Genomic DNA, 20,343 nt, shown 5'->3' on the forward strand with positions numbered 1-20,343 from the left:
TGCAATAAGCAATTATTAAATTAATGCTAATACTACAGTGCTTCTGGCATATTTGTTCCTGAACTATTTGAGGTACCAAAATAGTTAAAATGACTTTAATCACCTTGTGCGTATGAAATTTAAATGATAAAATAGAAGTAGAAGAATCCATGGGCACATCTTATTTCTCATTCCATTAATGATCTAAATTTCTTCTTGAAATGACTTTTTGAGGTATTATAAAGCAAATTTGAATGTTTCAGAAAGAGGACTACATATCTCAGGAAGCAGATAATTGCCAGTGGATTTAGCAATCTGACCCACAATACAGAAATTTCTAATTAAAATTCTCTTTTTATAATGCTAATCTTGCAGCCAAAAATTTCCTTGGGACATGTTATAATGAAGATAAAATGTACTATGATTTTAAATTAACCAGAGATCCCAGAGAAACTTAATAAACATTTTCATAAATGTTCACTATAAGTAAATTTTACTGTGAAGTAATTCCATTGTTAAACATAGCTCTCTCATCACTGGCATCATTACACTGTAAATAACTGAACTAATAGAAATAAATATTTAAAATGCTAAGCTTGCAAATCTCAATTTGATATATACAAAAGCAGGACATAGCTTTATGTAGCTGAATTGGTATGCAGATGATCTGGAAATAAGGAGCCTTATAACAATACCATCAACTCATCATTAATCCTTTCAAAGATAGTTTATTTCCCAGAGATTTAACTGATAGCATTCTCATAATTTTAAAAATGACTGTATTTCTATCAAACATTATAATGAACAAAATATGTGAGCACTAATTATGGGCTGATTTTAAAGTCACTCTGAATTAGTTATTACTAAGTAAGATGTCTCTTCAAAAGAATTCATATTTTCTTTACATTTTTATGCTTAAGGGGGTAAACGTTTACTGCAAAGAAAAAAGTTTGCTAGATTTGAAACTCACATGGATTTACCACATGTATTATATTATAGGAGGCTCTGTGTTGATCTACAGGTTTGTTAAGAAGTTTTAGGTCTCTGACTCAAGATGGCGCTGTGAGAACAACCCAGGATTGAAGCTCTTGGTGAATGCGTGGAGAGGGTAAGTCAGAGCCGCATTTCTAGACGGATCTTTGTTGCCCACAGAATGGGGAAATTCCCAGGTATAAAAGAGATGCGGGACGCCAGGCAGAGGCTTTGTCCGGTGCTGTAGCACAGTGGAGCTACACAGCGCTCCGCACAAAGCACACTGGTCCAGGTGCCCTGTTGAACTGGCAATCTGAGACTTGAGAGGGCTGAACTTGAGACTGAACGGGACTTGGACAGTGAGCCAGGCCAGGACATTCCAGGGAAACAGCATTTGGGGTAGCGCAAACAAAACAGTGATTCCAAACGCTCTGGGTAAAGAGGTTCCCTGAGGGCACAGCTGAACCCAGGACGGTGCAGCTCTGTGAAGGAGGAGCGTCCGCCATTACCGAGGCAATCCACCCCTACTGAGGTACACACCCATTGCTGATGCATCCTGCCTTTGCTGAGGCAACCTGCTATAACAGAGAGACTCCACCACAGGGCGTAGCCCGTGGCAGCAGGGCAGAGACCACAGCAGCAGGGCAGAGCCTGCAGTAACAGGGCGAACCTCACACCAGCAGGGCGGAGCCTCGGCAGGCAAATAGTGACTAGACTGCCTCCTAGCTGGGCAGGACAGCACAATGGACACTCACAAAAAAAGCCCCCAACCCCCTTGAGACAGAACATCTGAGAAAAAAACTTTTTTTTTATGAGATCTGCTGCAGCAGAATTAAACATAGCAGCCTAACAAACCTGAATGAACAACAGAGCTTACAGCTCAGCACTTGAGCTCCTATAAAGTACTGACTGTCTCCTCAAGCAGGTCCCTGACGCCTCTATATCCAAAAGACTGACATTTGGCAGGCATCATTCTGGGACAAAGATAGCAGAAAAAGAAACTGGTAGCATCCCTCATTGTTCTGCAGCTGCTATAGGTGCACCCCAGACAAGCAGGGACTGGAGTGGACCTCAGCAGTCATACAGTGGAGGGGCTAGACTGGTAGAAGGAAAACCAACTAACAGAAATATTTCATCATCAACAATCTGGGCATCCACTCAAAGACCCAATCGAAAAGTCAGCAACTACACAGACGACAGTTGGATAAATCCACAAAAATGAAAAGAAACCAGCGCAAAAAGGAGGAAAACACCCGAAACCAGAACACCTCACCTCCTACAAAGGACCAAAACTTCTCACCAGCAAGGGAACAAAGCTGGACGGAGAATGACTGTGATGAAATGATGGAATTAGACTTCAGAAGGTGGATAATGAGAAACTTCCATGAGCTAAAAGAACATGTTTTAAATCAATGCACAGAAACAAAGAACCTTGAAAAAAGATTTGAAAGAAGATTCGAGGAAATGATAACAAGAATGGATAACTTAGAGAGGAATATGAATGAATTAAAGGAGCTGAAAAACACAATGCGAGAACTTCACGAAGCATGCACAACTTTCAACAGCTGAATTGACCAAGCAGAAGAAAGAATATCAGAAGTCGAAGATCAACTCAATGAAATAAAACGAGAAACCAAGATTAGAGAAAAAAGCAAAAAAAATAATGAACAAAGTCTCCAAGAAATATGGGACTATGTGAAGAGACCTAACCTACGTTTGATAGGTGTACCAGAATGTGACGAGGAGAATGAATCCAAGCTGGAAAATACTCTTCAGGACATTATGCAGGAAAATTTCCCCCACCTAGCAAGACAGGCCAACACTCAAGTGCAGGAAATACAGAGAACACCACAAAGATATTCTGCAAGAAGAGCAACCCCAAGGCACATAATTGTCAGATTCACCAGGGTTGAAATAAAGGAGAAAATACTAAGGGCAGCCAGAGAGAAAGGTCGGGTCACCCCCAAAGGGAAGCCCATCAGACTCACAGCAGATCTCTCAGCAGAAATACTACAAGCCAGAAGAGAGTGGAGGCCAATATTCAACATCCTTAAAGAAAAGAACTTTCAACCCAAAATTTCATATCCAGCCAAACTTAGCTTCATAAGTGAAGGAACAATAAAATCCTTTGCAAACAAGCAAGTACTCAGAGATTTTGTCACCACCAGGCCTACTTTACAAGAGCTCCTCAAAGAGGCACTACACATAGAAAGGAACAACCAGTACCGGCCATTCCAAAATCATACTAAATGCTAAAGAGCATCAACATAATGAAGAATCTACATCAACTAATGGGGAAATCAGCCAGCTAGCATCAAAATGGCAGTATCAAATTCACACATAACAATATTAACCCTAAATGTAAATGAGCTAAATGCACCAATCAAAAGACACAGACTGGCAAATTGGATAAAAATCCAAAACCCATCAGTGTGCTGTATCCAGGAAACCCATCTCATATGCAAGGATACACAAAGCCTCAAAATAAAGGGATAGAGGAAGATTTACCAAGCAAATGGAGAGCAAAAAAAAGCAGGAGTTGCAATTCTCATCTCTGATAAAATAGACTTTAAAGCAACAAAGATTCATTACATAATGGTAAAATGATCGATACAACAAGAAGAGCTAATGATCCTATAAACATATATGGACCCAATACAGAAGCACCAAGATACATAAGGCAAGTTCTTAATGACTTACAAAGAGACATAGACTCCCACACAATAATAGTGGGAGACTTTAACACTCCACTGTCAATATTAGACAGATCAACCAGACAGAAAATCAACAAGGATATCCAGGGCTTGAACTCAGACCTGGAGCAAGCAAACCTGATAGACATTTACAGAACTCTCCACCCCAAATCCACAGAATATACATTCTTCTCAGCACCACATCTCACCTACTCTAAAGTTGACCACATAATTGGAAGTAAAGCACTCCTCAGCAAATGCAAAACAACTGAAATCATAACAAACAGTCTCTCAGACCATAGTGCAATCAAGTTAGAACTCAGAATTCAGAAACCAACCCAGAACCACACAGCTTCATGGAAACTGAACAACTGGCTCTTGAATGTTGACTGGATAAACAATGAAATGAAGGCAGAAATAAAGAAGTTCTTTGAAACCAATGAGAATGAAGACACAACATGCCAGAATCTCTGGGACACATTTAAAGCAGTCTCTAGAGGAAAATATATAGCAATAAGTGCCCATATGAGGAGAATGGAGAGATCCAAAATTGACACCCTATCGTCAAAATTGAAAGAGCTAGAGGAGCAAGTTCAAAAAAACTCAAAACCTAGCAGAAGACAAGAAATAACTAAGATCAGAGCTGAACTGAAGGAGATTGAGACACAAAAAACCCTTCAAAAAATCAATAAATCCAAGAGCTGGGTTTTTGAAAAGATCAACAAAATAGACAGACCACTAGCCAGACTGATAAAAAAGAAAAGAGAGAACAACCAAATAGATGCAATAAAAAATGATAAAGGAGAAATCACCACAGATTCCACAGAAATTCAAACCATCATCAGAGAATATTACAAACAACTCTATACACATAAACTAGTAAACCTGGAAGAAATGGATAAATTCCTGGACTCCTCTGTCCTCCCAAGCCTAAACCAGAAGGAAGCTGAAACTATGAATAGACCAATAACAAGGTCAGAAGTCGAGGCAGCAATTAAGAGCCTACCTCACAAAAAAAGCCCAGGTCCAGATGGGTTCACAGCCGAATTCTACCAGACACACAAAGAGGAGCTGGTACCATTCCTTCTGAAACTATTTCAAATAATCCAAAAAGAGGGAATCCTTCCCAAATCATTTTATGAGACCAATATTATCCTGATACCAAAACCCGGCAGAGACCAAACAAGAAAAGAAAACTTCAGGCCAATATCCATGATGAACATAGATGCAAAAATCTTCAATAAGATTTGGCAAGCTGATTGCAACAGCATATCAAAAAACTTATCCATCATGATCAAGTAGGATTTATCCTGGGGATGCAAGGCTGGTTCAACATACGCAAGTCTATAAATGTAATTCACCACATAGAACCAAAAACAAAAACCACATGATTATCTCAATTGATGCAGAGAAGGCATTAAACAAAATTCAACAGCCCTTTATGCTAAAAACCCTCAATAAACTTGGTATCGATGGAATGTATCTCAAAGTAATAAAAGCTATTTATGACAAATCAACAGCCAATATCATACTGAATGGGCAAAAACTGGAAGCATTCCCTTTGAAATCCGGCACTAGACAAGGATGCCCTCTTTCACCACTCCTATTCAATATAGTACTGGAAGTTCTAGCCAGAGCAATCAGGCAAGAAAAAGAAATAAAGGGTATTCAAATAGGAAAGGTGGAAGCCAAATTGTCTCTATTTGCAGACATGATAGTATACCTAGAACACCCCATCTCCTTAGCCCAGAAACTCCTGAAACTGATAAGCAACTTCAGCAAAGTCTCAGGATATAAAATAAATGTGCAAAAATCACAAGCATTCCTCTACACCAATAACAGACTAAAAGAAAGCCAAATCAAGAACGAACTACCATTCACAATTGCTACAAAAAGAATAAAATACCTAGGAATACAACTCACAAGGAACGTAAGGGACCTCTTCAAGGAAAACTACAAACCACTGCTCAACGAAATCAGAGAGGACACAAACAGATGGAGAAACATTCCATGTTCATGGTTAGGAAGAATTAATATCGTGAAAATGGCTATACTGCCCAAAGTAATTTACAGAATCAACGCTATCCCCATCAAGCTACCATTGACTTTCTTCACAGAACTGGAAAAAACCACCATGAACTTCATATGGAATCAAAAGAGAGCCCGCATAGCCAAGTCAATTCTAAGCAAAAAGAACACAGAGGGGGGCATCACACTACCGGATTTCAAACTATACTACAAGGCTACAGTAATCAAATCAGCATGGTACTGGTACCAAAACAGAGATATAGAGCAATGGAACAAAACAGAGGCATTGGAGGCAACGCAACATATCTACAACCATACAATCTTTGATAAACCTGACAAAAACAAGCAATGGGGAAAGGATTCCATGTTTAACAAATGGTGTTGGGAAAACTGGCTAGCCATGTGCAGAAAGCAGAAACTGGACCCCTTCCTGACACCTTACACTAAAATTAACTCCAGATGGATTAAAGACTTAAACATAAGACCTGGCACCATAAAAACCCTAGAAGAAGATCTAGGCAAAACCATCCAGGACATAGGAGTAGGCAAGGACTTCATGAACAAAACACCAAAAGCATTGGCAACAAAAGCCAAAATAGACAAATGGGACCTAATCAAACTCCACAGCTTCTGCACGACAAAAGAAACAGTCACTAGAGTGGATCGGCAACCAACAGAATGGGAAAACATTTTTGCAGTTTACCCATCAGACAAAGGGCTGATATCTAGAATTTACAAAGAACTCAAACAGATTTACAGGAAAAAAACAAATAAGCCCATTTAAAAATGGGCAAAGGATATGAATAGACACTTCATGAAAGAAGACATATATGAGGCCAACAATCATATGAAAAAATGCTCATCGTCACTGGTCATCATAGAGATGCAAATCAAAACCACATTGAGACACCATCTCACGCCAGTTAGAATGGCGATCATTAAAAAATCTGGAGACAACAGATGCTGGAGAGGATGTGGAGAAAAAGGAACACTTTTACAATGTTGGTGGGAGTGTAAATTAGTTCAACCATTGTGGAAGACAGTGTGGCGATTCCTCAAGGCCTTAAAAATAGAAATTACATTTGACCCAGCAATCCCATTACTGGGTATATATCCAAAGGACTATAAATCGTTCTACTATAAGGACACATGCACACGAATGTTCATTGCAGCACTGTTTACAATAGCAAAGAGCTGGAATCAACCCAAATGCCCATTGATGATAGACTGGATTGGGAAAATGTGGCACATGTACACCATGGAATATTATGCAGCAATCAGAAATGATGAGATAGTGTCATTTGTAGGGACATGGATGAATCTGGAGAACATCATTCTCAGCAAACTGACACAGGAACAGAAAATGAAATACAGCATATTCTCACTCATAGGCGGGTGATGAGAAATGAGAACACACGGACACAGGATGGGGATTATTGGAGGGGAAAGGGGAGGATCAGCGGGAGAGTGAGCTTGGGAGGGATAGCCTGGGGAGAAATGCCAAATGTGGGTGAAGGGGAGAAAGGAAGCAAAACATACTGCCATGTGTGTACCTATGCAACTGTCTTGCATGTTCTGCACATGTACCCCAAAACCTAAAATGCAATAAAAAATTAAAAAAAAAGAAAGAAGGAAAAAAAAAGAAATTTTAGTTGATTAACCAAGTATTATTACATGTTTGCACTGATATTATTTGTAGATAGAGACCACAATATGCAAGGATATGTCCTGCCAGAATTCTATAGCAGGGATTATAATCAGGCCTGGGTACCCACTAATTATACATTTTAAGAAATGACTCTGTATGGCCAGGCATGGTGGCCCACACCTGTATTCCCAGCACTTTGGGAGGCAGAGGCAGGTAGATCACCTGAGGTCAAGAGTTCGAGACCTGCCTGGCCACCATGATGAAACCTTATCTCTACTAAAGCATACAAAAGTAAGCCAGGCATTATGGTAGGTGCCTGTAATTTCAGCTACTCAGGAAGCTGAGGCAGGAGAATCATTTGAATCCAAGAGGCATACGTTACAGTAAGCCGAGATCATGCCATTGCACTTCAGCCTGAGCAGCAGAGCAAAAACTGTCGAAATAGAGATAGAGAGGTGTGTGTGTGTGTGTGTGTGTGCGCGCGCACGTGTGCGCGTGCATGCATGTGTGTGTGTGAGAGAGAGGGAGAGATGAGAGAGAGAGATGAGAGGTAGAAAGAAAAAAAGAGAGGGAAAGAAAGAAAATAAATACAAAAAAATCAAATTAATCAATGTAGAAACTAGAGTCTATCCTGCAGAAGATGTGACAGTGTGATGAATTGGCTTAAAATAATTAGAATGCTTAAGAAGACATCATATTTAACAAAATTCAGGATGACAGGACCCAATATTTCTACTCTGTGATCTTAGGTACAGAACTTAGTATATCTGAGCTTGAGTTTCTTCACCTGTAAAATGAAGGATGTGGAGGTTGTTCTGTCTACTTAAAATTCTTGGTATTAAACTACTCATATAAATTATTTTCAAATGAATTTGAAATTTCATTTGTGCTAGAGAGCAGTTAGGTGGACATTTTAGCTCCTACTCTGTGACACTTATGTGCAAGAACATTCTCAAACTTCTTAATCAGGTGCCTGGATATTTGAAGATCTGTACAAACTTACCTAAACAAGCACAGTCATCAGTAAGTAGAGTGCACTTTACTGAATACCTGTTAGGCACCATGCTAGCCATGTTTTGCAAGTGACCTGGATTTTTCAGAAGAATCTTGTAAGTTCTGACAGATTCTACTTTTTTAAGCTGGATACAATAATATATTTTCATCTTTCACATTCTTCTTACAATGTACCATCAACACTTCACCATCAAGAGTTGGGTTTGTTTATGTTTCCACCCCTTGAATAGGATGGATCACTGATCATGGCAGAAGTTGTACTGTGTGACTTCCGAGACTAAGTCACAAAAGTCAAGACAGTTTCTGCTTGGTATTTTTTTGGGGGTCACTTACTCTTGGAATCCAGCCAGCATTTAGTGAGGGACTGCAGATTAAATAAGAAGTCCACATATACGTGTTCCAGCCAACTGCCCTGGCTGAAGTTCCAGCAGCAGCCATGAGGCATACGAGTAAAGAAGCCTTCAAAATGACTTCAGCTTCACCTACTATTTTATTACAATTATATGAGAAGCCCTGAACCCAGCTGAGCCCCAGAATCAAAAGAGATAATGACAAAAATGAGTGTTTTTATAAACTCCCAAGTTTTGAGGTGATTTGCTACATGGCAATGGTTACTGGTGAACAAGGTAAGCATGCCTATTTTACACAGGTGAGCTAAGCATTACACAGGCATGCTAAAGAGATAACTGAATCACACAACAACTAAGAGGATGTTAACAGAAATGCTTACTTCCATAGACTTGATTTGTAAAAACAAAAGAAAGTATTAAATGTTTGACAAAGATATTATTTAAGAAGCCCTCAAGGAAGCATACTGCTTCTCGCTTACACGTGGAGATCCAAACAGTCTACTAATGATTACGAATAAGCCACCCTGACTTGTTTAAACCTTGTAATACAAATTAGCTCAATTCCATCCAATAATTCATTCAAATTATAGGAAACTACAAGTCCCATAAAATGTAATAAACATGAGTTAAATGATAGCATTCAAATGTCCTTGGTTTGCAAAAATGGACTCTATTTTTGTAACATCCACAGTAGTACCTCTGGACCTATCTCTAGTATCAAGAGACAGAAAAGTCATTTGCCAGCATGGTTGGTTAAATTATGTATTATCTCTTCCAGAAACTCCAAATATCTTTACCAAATGTAAAAATCGACTTTCATTCTACATTTTTGGATTTATATTTAGATTACATTATAATTTATATAAATAATGCAAAATGGAAGTGTTGATCCATGTTGTTGTAAATACTTCTTCACCCTTAAACACTTATTGAATGCCTGTTGTGTAAGAAGGCGAATGGAGTCTTTTCTCTCTCACACGCTATATATTAGTGAAGACTTTTCCCACATACTATATGCATTATTTTAGCCACCCATGGAAAGTTGAAAGTATCTCCATTTTAAAGATGAGAAAACTAAGCAAGAGAGGAAAAATAGCATACACAGCTCCCACAGACAGACTTGATTCCTCTTATATCCTGTTTTCATCTCAATGTCTTAGCTATGGAATATTTTTTAATCTTCTTTGAAAAGTTTAATACCATTAAAATTCTTATTTACATCAAAATAAATAATAGAATAATTCAGAGGACAAAACAGGAAATATATTTGTGACATGGATGACAGATGATTTCCTATCCTTATTTACAATTATCACTTTTCTATCAAGCAGAAAAATAACATTCACACACTATTCAACCTTTCTATAAGCCTCAATTTCCTAACCTATTTTGATAAGTAACTCTATTTGTGGAGTTACATCTTTATAAGGTTGCTTTGAAAATCAGAAATAATAAATGTAAATTACATGCTAGGCATTTAACACATTTCCTAAATGCAGACACACCTAGTGGAATAAGTGATGTATTTTGGTTATACTATGCTTATAAAATTTTTATACTTAATGAGGGTTTTAACTTAAATAACTTTTCATTTTGAAATTATTTACACTAAATCATTTTTTTAAAAGCCTCCAGGTTTTTGGACTATAACACAATAATGCTCCTTTAATATTAATAAAGAGACCACTATGAACAATTTTACACGAAGAAACTCTATAATCCAAAAAAAAAAATGGATAAATTCCTAGAAACATAAAACCTACCAAATCTGAACTGTGTAAAAATAGAAAGTCTGAATAGATCAATACAAGTAAGGAGATTTAATCAGAAATTTTAAAAACTCACAACAAAGAAAAGCCCAAGACCAGATGACACGATAAGTGATTTCTATCAAACATTTTGAAAGATAATTAATGCCAATTCTTCTCAATTTCTTCCAAAAAACTGAACTGGAAGAAGCACTTTCAAATTCATTTTATAAGGTCAGCATTACCAAAGGCAGAAAAAGGCATCACAAGAAATCTGCAGGTCCATATCCTTGATGGGTATAGAGGCAAAATTCTCAACAAACCTCCTGCAAACTTTAACAGCACATGAAGAGGTCCATACATTATGACCGAGTGAGATTTATCCTCAGGATACAAAGATGGTTCAACGTGAAAATCAGTGAGTATCATACACCACATTAACCGAATAAATAAGAAGTTACATAATAATTCCATTAGATGCTGAAACCTTGTTTGACAAAATTCAACACATTTTCATTATTTTTTTTTAAAAAAATCAACTCTCAACAATCTATGAATAGAAGGAAATTGCTTGAATATAATAAAAGCCATATATAAAAAGATCACAGCTCACATCATAACAACTGAGGACTGAAAGCATTTCCTATGAAATCAGGAGGAACAAGGTAAGTATGCCCATTCTTGTCATTTCTATTGACCACAATACTGGAAGTTCTTGCTAGAATAATTAGACAAGAAAAATAAATTAAAGGCATATAAATCAGAAATGAAGAATATTATTTCTATTTGCAGATGACAAAACTTATGAATAGAAATCCCTAGAATCCATTAAAAACATGAGAACCAACTTAAAAATCAGGCAACTTGTAAGATATGATATCACCATACAAAAATTAGTTGAGTTTCTTTGCACTAACAATGAAAAGCAAATTAGGAAACAAATAACATTATAATAGCACACAAAAGAACACAGTGATAAACTTAACTAAGGTAGTCAAAGAGTATGCACTGAAAACTACAAAACATTGATGAACTAAATTAAAGAAGACAAAATCAAATGGAAAGACATCTTACATTCATGGATTGGAGGACTTGAAATTGTCATTATATTCACAGCAATCTACAGAACTAATATAATCTCTATCAAAATCCCAATGGCATTTTTTCACACACACAGAGAAAATTTTTGAAATCATATTGAACCACAAAGAATCCCAAATGGCTAAATCAACCTTGAGAAAGAAGTACAAAATTGGAGGTATCATACTTCTCCATTTCAAAATATATTACAAAGCTACAGCAATTAAAAATAAATTGTATTGTCATGAAGACAGATATATAGACCAATGGAACAGAATAGAGAGCCCAGGCCGGGTGCGGTGGCTCAAACCTGTAATCCCCGCACTTTGGGAGGCCGAGGTGGGTGATCACGAGGTCAAGAGATCAAGACCATCCTGGTCAACGTGTTGAAACCCCGTCTCTACTAAAAATACAAAAAATTAGCTGGGCAAGGTGGTGTGTGCCTGTAATCCCAGCTACTCGGGAGGCTGAGACAGGAGAATTGCCTGAACCCAGGAGGCGGAGGTTGCGGTGAGCCGAGATCGCGCCATTGCACTCCAGACTGGGTAACAAGAGCGAAACTCCGTCTCAAAAAAAAAAAAGAATAGAGAGCCCAGAAATAAATCTACATATATATGGTTATGACGTTCCACAAGACAGCCAAGAATACACAAGGAGGAAAGGATAATCTCTTTAACAAATGGTGCTATAAAAACTGGATATCCACAGGCAGAAAGAATGAAACTGAAAGCTTATCTTATGCCATATGCAAATATCAAGTCCAAATGGACAAGATATGTAAACGTAAAACCTCAATCCATAAAACTCCTAGAAGAAAACATTGGAAAAGTCTTGTGACATTCATTCTGGAAATTATTTCATGGATATGACACCAAAAGCACAAACAACAAAAACAAAAACAAATAAAACAATTGAGACTACACAAAACTAAAAAGTTTCTGTTCAAAAAAGGAAACAATCAACACTGTGAAAAGGCAATCTATTCCAATGCTGTGTTTTACACTTAAAAGTTAGTTAGGAATGTGAACCCCATGTTACGTGTTCTTACCACAATAAAATACAATTTTGAAAGAAGTTAAAGGGTAAGAGTGTATTTGTTGAAAATAACATCATCACATATAATCACTTTAAGGTTCCTTCCAGTTTTAAAATTATACTCAGAAGTCTTCAGTGTACCAATCCATAAAGTTGAGCTAAAACCTAACAATTCTGTTTCTGGGTCACTTGTTCTGTCACATCTGAATGTATAAAGGCTTCCTCGAAGCAAATCAATGGTACTTTCAATCTAAGGAGTGCCCCCAACTGGCTGGCTTTGTGTCCTGTTTGTAAATTATTTCCTACAATCTTTGTACAGTCTGGGGGACAGTTGGGGGTGGGGGCAATTGCAGAGATAGAGTGAAAAAGCTCCTCTCCCTCATCCCTCCCAACACAGGATTGCTGGATGTAAAATCACTAGAAATGCTTTTTTCTGCTTTATAAAAGGCATCACTATGTTCCACTCTGTATGGTTCCAAGATTGTCCCTCAGCAACTGCAGAACTAAGAGGATATCCCTTTCCTTAGAATCTTTTACTCAGTATATTAACTTGCCAAACTCTATACAGGTGCTGAGTTTGCTTATACTTTAGAACTGAGGACCCAGGCTGTATCTTCTCATAGAAGTGCTAATAAAAATATAAAGATGTTCTCTCAGACCACAAAATCTTATCTAACCCTAGATGTATTTAAAGTAGTAATCATGATATTGGTTGGTGGGTTTTTTTTTTTTTAAACTTACAATGTGCTTATACCATGGAATGTTCTTTAGGTAATTCATCTCATTTAACCCTCATAATAGCTCTATGAGTTACAAATAGTTTTAATAATACACATGAGGAAACTGAGGCCCAGAGTTCAAGAAACTCTCTCCAGGTCACATAGCAAGTAAGTAATAATGAAGGGTCTTAAAAGTAGAAGTGGGAGGCAGAAGAGTAGGTTAGGGTGATGTCACAGGAGATTCAATTTGCCCTTCTTAGCTTTGAAGTTGAAAGGGGGCCATGAGCCAATAAGTGTGGTCAGCCTCTAGAAAAGGTATGGAAATGGTTTTCCACTACAAACTCCAAAAGAAAGGCAGCCCGGCTGATACAGTAATTTTAGCACAAAGAGACCTGTTTTACACATCTGAACTACAGAAATGTAAAATAATAAGTATGTATTGTCTAAGGCCTCTAGGTTTTTATCTATTGCATCAGAAATAAAAAACTAATACATAGGCACATGATTAGTTATCAGGGTGGGTTAATTTAAAAGAAGTATGTTTTTGTTCCTGTGGTCATCAACTATTCAGTGTAGTGTTTTCAGATAGACTCTTGCCCAGGCTGGAGTGCAGTGGGTGATCTCAGCTCACTGCAACGTCCACCTCCCGGCTCTGAGCGATTCTCATGCCTCAGCTTCCCAAGTAGCTGGGATTACAGGTGTGCATCACCACACCCAGTTAATTTTTATGTTTTTATTAGAGACAGCATTTTGCTATGTTGGCCAGGCTGGTCTCAAACTGCTGGCCTCAAATGATCTGCCTGCCTCAGCCTCCCAAAGTGCCAGGATTATAAGCATGAGCCGCTGTGCCCAGCGCTCAGTATTTTTGTTTTTTTAAATTGTTAAAATGCAAGTAGCCTTCATGCTTACTGTCATTTGAACCTACTCTAACCAGAAACAACTCCAAACACACACATACACATACACACACACACACACACACACACACACACACCCCACTGAAATTGTTTTTATTAAAGTGGATGTAAGCTAGAGTGAGTGTATAACTTATTGGTCAAAATGGAAATGTTTTAAGAGTGAATAGGTGTGTTAGTAATTCCATTATAATAACTGCTATATATTAGGATTTCCCAGATATTGTACTCTACTGATGATTTGCTAAATTCATTGAATAATTTTCAACTATGTTATTTGAACTAATCAGCAATACTTAATATAGTTAGACATCTTCTTTTTCCCGAAAACACTTTCCTCTGGATTCCAGAAAACCACATTTATCTTTTCCGTTTTCTCTCCTTTCTAGCCACCCTTTTCAACCCCTTTGCTGATGCCTCATCATATATTAATCTGGAGATCTCTTATCTGTCTTCACATTTGTTCTTCATAACCTTATCCAGGACAATGGATTTAAATACTATTATTACCCTCAACTCTGATCTTAGAACCCCGTCTTCACATGCATTCAAAGCCTCATAGTTATGTCAAGATTATATGTTCAAAACTAAAACTCTAATGTTTACTCCCAAACCTGTTCCTTCTACAGTCTCTTCCATCTTGGTTTGTGGCAATTCTGTTCGGTCAGTTTCTTAAGTGAAAAACCTCACAGTAATCCTCAGTTTCTCTAATTTTTTCATACATCAGATGTACTACATCAGGTGAGAAATGAATCTAATGAAATATTGGGTTCCAATTCTGCTCCCAGATATGCTGTCCTCAAGATCATGAAACAGAAAAGCTCACAGATAAAATTAAAATGCTCCTATCATACCATTTATTAATGTTTATTTATTTATTTTTAACACTGAGTTTTACTCTTGTTGCCCAGGCTGGAGTGCAATGGCATGATCTCAACTCACTGCAACCTCCGCCTCCTGGGTTGAAGCAATTCCGCCTCAGCCTCCCAAGTAGCTGGGATTACAGGTGTGTGCCACCATACCCAGCGAATTTTGTATTGTTAGTAGGATGAGGTTTCACCATGTTGGTCTGGTTGGTCTGGAACTCCTGACCTCAGGTGATCCACCTGCCTTGGCCTCCCAAAGTTCTGGGATTACAGGTGTGAGCCACCACAACCGGCCTTACCACTTATTAAATGAGTTAAAAACATATGGCAAGAGGGAAGAGATCAAGAGGATAATAAAATTAGAATAAATTCCGACACAGACTGTTTTGTGTGTTTATTTGTGTGTCTCTTGGTCCAATAATAGTACCTGGCACACAGTAGGTGACTCAAAAACAAGTGCTAAATAACTGAATGTATGAATACTGCTCTATGTGAGAGTAACCCAATATACAAGAATCACAGTAGAGAAAATGCAGTGTCACTCTAGTATAATGAGCATGGGCGTGGAGTTGGATAAATGTGAATTTGAATTCAGGTTCTGCCACTAACTAATTAGGTCTAGAAATATGAATTAAGTTGGCCAATTTCAAACAGATACAGAAGTACTCCAAGCTAAGGGAAGCATAAAAGCTAACATGGAAAACTTCTGGGAACCTGTGTAGAACAAGCGACTTAATTTGGTTGAAGAAAACATGAAATACATGTGTAATGAGCATAAATATAAATTATTAATATATCAGAAATCTTTTTGAGGCAGTTTAGGAGAGCAGCCTTGTTATACAGGCAAAAGAAAGTGAAAAAATTTGTGAATGATATTACTAGGGCTGTGACTAACATTTTAAAAATGGACAAGAAACAGAAGTTCACTTGGAGACACTAGGTTTGAGATATTAGTGGATATCAAGATATAGAAACATACCACAGAGTTGAAAATGAGTTAGAAACGTGGCCGTAACTCAAGAAAGATTGGAAGTGGTGAAGACATACATACAATGACCATTTGCATACAGATTGAAGCCACGAGATTAAGGTACTTGATAAGAGAACAAGTACACAGGTAAGAAGGCCAAGAGATCTCCCATGAGATTAGTAAGCCAAGGAAATTGGAAGAGCAGAAAAAGCCAGATAATGAAAGACACAGAATAGTCAGAGAGGAAGAACCTGCTGAGTGTAGAGGCTCTGAGAAAAATCTGTCATCAGTCGTAGAAAGTTAGGAGAGTTAAATAAAAGCCATTTGGCTCTGTAACTAAGAAAACGTATTTGTGGAAGTAAATGAACAGTTAAATTAGAGTGGTGTGTTTGGGGAGTAGGGGCATGCAGGTGTTTTCCGTAAGGGACAGTCACCTGCATGGCTCTCTTCTCTTATAGAAAACTTCATTTTTCTCTGTAGATCAACGAGTAAACACTTCAATATAACATTCTGATGGAATCAAATCTAGCCTGTCTTGAGTTCATTTGAAGTAGAGCAGATACAGCCTATAGGGACAGTGTAAGCTCAGTCCTTTTGACACTTTCAAAAAAATTTTCTTAGTGTAAATAATTAAAGCATAAACTTATCAAACCTAACTATATGTAACATCATCTTCTGCTATGCTTCCTTTAGTAACCGTCAGAATATATCATCCTCCATCTCTTGTGATTTGTGCTGCTTCTTTTCTGAAGGATAACCATTCCATTTATTTAAATGGCTTATGGTAAACAAAACAGATAAGTGAATTTGTTGAATTATCTGTAATTTATGACATATTACATGCTTGGTAATATTTACACAAAGGCAGAATGAACAAAGAGAGTCTAGCAGGATGTAGGTCCATTTGCAATTACTTCATTAAAAAGTCATACCTGAGCAATGCCTTAATGAGGTGGTAATGAGGTGAAAATGGGCTACCAGAATAGGCATTGAGAAAACCTAGAAAAGGCAGCTCCATAAAGTGATAATGAGAAAGTGAAAAAATCCTTATATTCTTTGTTTGGTTTATGCTCCTCAGTTTTAGGAGGTGACACTTAGTCCTTAAGTCTTCGTGGTTTCACTGTGGGGAGTGGTGATAAAAAGAATATAGAGAGTCCATGGGGAGTCAAGATCCAGAATGAGAGGGAGTGAGAAGAGAGCTTTACAAGTAAACTAGCCAAGGATGGAGGTTATAACCATCCGGAGTTTAGAATTTTCAGCTATTGCATTAATCAAGGGCCAAATAAATTACCAATTAAATGCACACTACTACCTTAAAATAAATCAAGTCTCCCAAAATGTACATAATTTTTAGCCAGTAGGATCAGGTCTATCGTTTTTAAACTCCCATTCATAGCATAGTTTTGATAAAAATCACATCCCTCTGGGACATTTCAAATTGGATCCATTGAGTGAAATAAATAAGGCATTTTTGTTAAAAAGTAATTTTTGCAAATCTAGCAATCCTAGCGCATTTCATTCCCATCTGGAAACATCTACAAGGCTATCTCTTGTATGTTGGGTCCCATACAATATTGCAAGGGTGGTAAACTCCACTGAGAAGCTTCCTTATATAGAAAATACTAAACATTGTCTAGCATACAACCTGGTTTGATCCTGACTTTTTCTTATAAATGCTACAAAGCCTACTATATACAAGTTTAAATAAGCAAAATTAAAAGGGAGCATATGAAGAAGCTTGCAGTAATATTTTTCTTACACAGATTATATATTTTAGAATGAATATATCAAATAATTCACTTAGAGTATGTATTTCCTTTATGTATATCTAGAAAGATCTCCCCAAACAGCATAATTAGTAATTTTCATCTATTTGCCCACATCTTGAAGATACATATATAAACCTTTTAATGAGCTTCACGTTTTTTTAACCACTAATAGCCTTTGTAAAAGAGAATCATACAGGCTATTATATAATGAAAGCAATAATTATTATTATGGGTATTATGGGAATTCATATTTATGAAAAATCATCATGTAGTAAACCTAGAGAAGTCTCAATAACAAAGCAGAATCAAATGAGGGAATCAATAAAATGGGGAAAAACAAAACAGCTCTTCACGGGGAGACAAAAGGCACTGAAACACTCAAGCAAGTAAAAGCAGTGCTAGATTATTGTGGAAGCAGTTCTCTGGTTTGTACAACAGACAGTAACTGCTGACAGACCTGTGCAGGAAATGGGCTCCGTGTAGGGTCAGAGGTGGCGACATAAGCAGCCTGTGTGAAGGCATAACTCTTGAATCGAGGCTTTGGAGAGGAAGTAGTTCTCTCATAGCCCTGTGCTAGACTGACTGTGATCTGCAGAGAAGGGTTTGGGGGAGTAGACAGAGAGGAGGAGGGAAAACCGTAAGTAACCTAAAAGGACTACTTTCCAACATAGTAGAAAACAGAACATTAAATGGAAATGGTGAGATGCAATGTGTAATTCTAAACATGTATAAACGATATTAGAAATTGGTACACTCCCAGAATTAAGGCACTTAATGTCATGTTGGATAGTAAATGATCCGGGAAGAGATGAGGGTGCTATTTAACCATGAGGATTCCGTAAAGACACAACTCCAACATTTACATGGGATGATGCTCTTCAATCCGGCAAAAACAGGCAACAAGAAACAATTTTCTCTAAATCCAAAGTAAGTAAAACCGGAATTCATCAGGTCCATACACTGCAAAGGACTGAAGATTTCATAAGCTAATATAGAGCTAGCTCAGTCAAGTGAGGGAGTTTGGCCTAAAAGCTTTCTACACATTCAGCAGGAATGATGCTAAAGGTTTTTTTCACTATTGTATGTGCCTGAGAAAGTATAGGAAAACATCCAAACTACCCACTGTTGAGAGCAAGAACAAGCCAATATACTGGAAGAATCCCACTGAATTCTATATCATTAGATAATGAAGAATTCATCATGTTTTCCTTTCATGTTTATTTGTAGTATTTTAAACTACTTCTCTATTTTCAAAATTGTTACTCTGAATAATCAAAACCTGTTGATTTTGTACATATTTTCACGAAGTATTTTTAATTATTAAAAACAGCACTTGTCTTTAATCATGCTCTAGTTCTTTGTTCTAGTTGATGAAGATTTGAGAGTTTAATATGTACTTAAGTTTGCCTTTCATTTCCATTGTGTGTTACACAATGAAAATGCAATAGTTTATGTTCTACATTCCAATATGGCACATATCCATAGTGTTTTTTAAATATGTTTTGAAAACAATATTGTAGTTCATAAAGCAAAATTGAAAAGGTTTACACAGCCTCTGTCTGTCTCTTTCTGCATATATACATACATTAGGCTCTGTGTTTGTGCATCTCTGTGTATATATACACACACACATAAAATATATATGTACTATATATATAAAAGATATATGTGTACATATATATCTATATATATAGTACCATAACTAAAAATGCATATAAATAACATCTTTGATATTAGCTGTCATTTAAATACTTTACCTGTTGAGAATAGTGCATTTGATGATGTAACTGATAATGTTCTTCTTTAGTCACTTTAGGTGGCCTTGGCAACATTTCCACTTCCTGGATGGCTTCAATGCTCACTTGTTGAGGCAAAACTTGGAAGAGTGATGTGATGTACATTAAGATGGACTTCTTATCTGGATAAGTGGTAGCAACATCTGTAAGCACATTAACACTACACATCAATTTTTGGTTTCTATATTTGAGACTCTAAAAGGATAATGAACAAATCAATGTTACAGGAACACAATAGATTAATGAACACCCAATAGTCCATGAATGTCGTCCTCCAGAGACTAATTAGAACATGATAATCAGGCCTAAAATGTCTTTCCAATTTGGCAGAACAATGAGATGAGCACTAAAGTTAATTTCTTTTCCTTGTTCATATAAAAACTTCATTCCATAATAGTTTTTCCTAAGTCAGATTGCTAAACTAGCCCATCTAACAGAGTATCTTTCGTTAGATAAGAAACTAAAATAAGACTACATTTTCCTTTCCATGGAAATTTATATTAACCTGTCAATTAAAATGGTACACTGGTAATTAAACAATTACACAAAATGGCTTAATGCTTTGCTTCTCAGTAAAGAAACCTTATACCTTTTAATTGAATCTTGCTGACATTAAAGTATGCAGAGAGCTAAATATGTCTCTGTGCTGAAATGAGTCATGTATCCACAATATAAATTAAACAGAAAAATACCATATGATTTTTAATATTCCTTTAAATTTGTTAATTGTATTATTCCTTTAAAATTTGTTAATTTTAAACA

At 37.0% G+C, this 20,343-nt stretch overlaps 1 protein-coding gene across 17 annotated transcripts in view; it reads right to left on the bottom strand.

Annotated features, from left to right (window-relative positions):
• Positions 1-20,343, bottom strand: part of DMD (dystrophin) — a 2,312,475-nt gene that overhangs the window by 1,625,802 nt on the left and 666,330 nt on the right. For 14 of the 17 annotated variants that reach the window (XM_035288503.3, XM_035288500.3, XM_054251373.2 and 11 more), the window contains 2 exons: positions 19,543-19,724; positions 18,243-18,374 (listed from right to left, as the gene is read on the bottom strand). In XM_035288503.3, the coding sequence (XP_035144394.3) occupies positions 18,243-18,374; positions 19,543-19,724 (314 nt within the window). The remainder of the gene's footprint in view (positions 1-18,242; positions 18,375-19,542; positions 19,725-20,343) is intronic. The other 3 variants (XM_054251383.2, XM_054251382.2, XM_054251381.2) reach the window with 1 other exon arrangement.

This window comes from Callithrix jacchus, chromosome X, assembly GCF_049354715.1.
Source record: "Callithrix jacchus isolate 240 chromosome X, calJac240_pri, whole genome shotgun sequence".
NCBI lineage: Eukaryota > Metazoa > Chordata > Mammalia > Primates > Cebidae > Callithrix > Callithrix jacchus.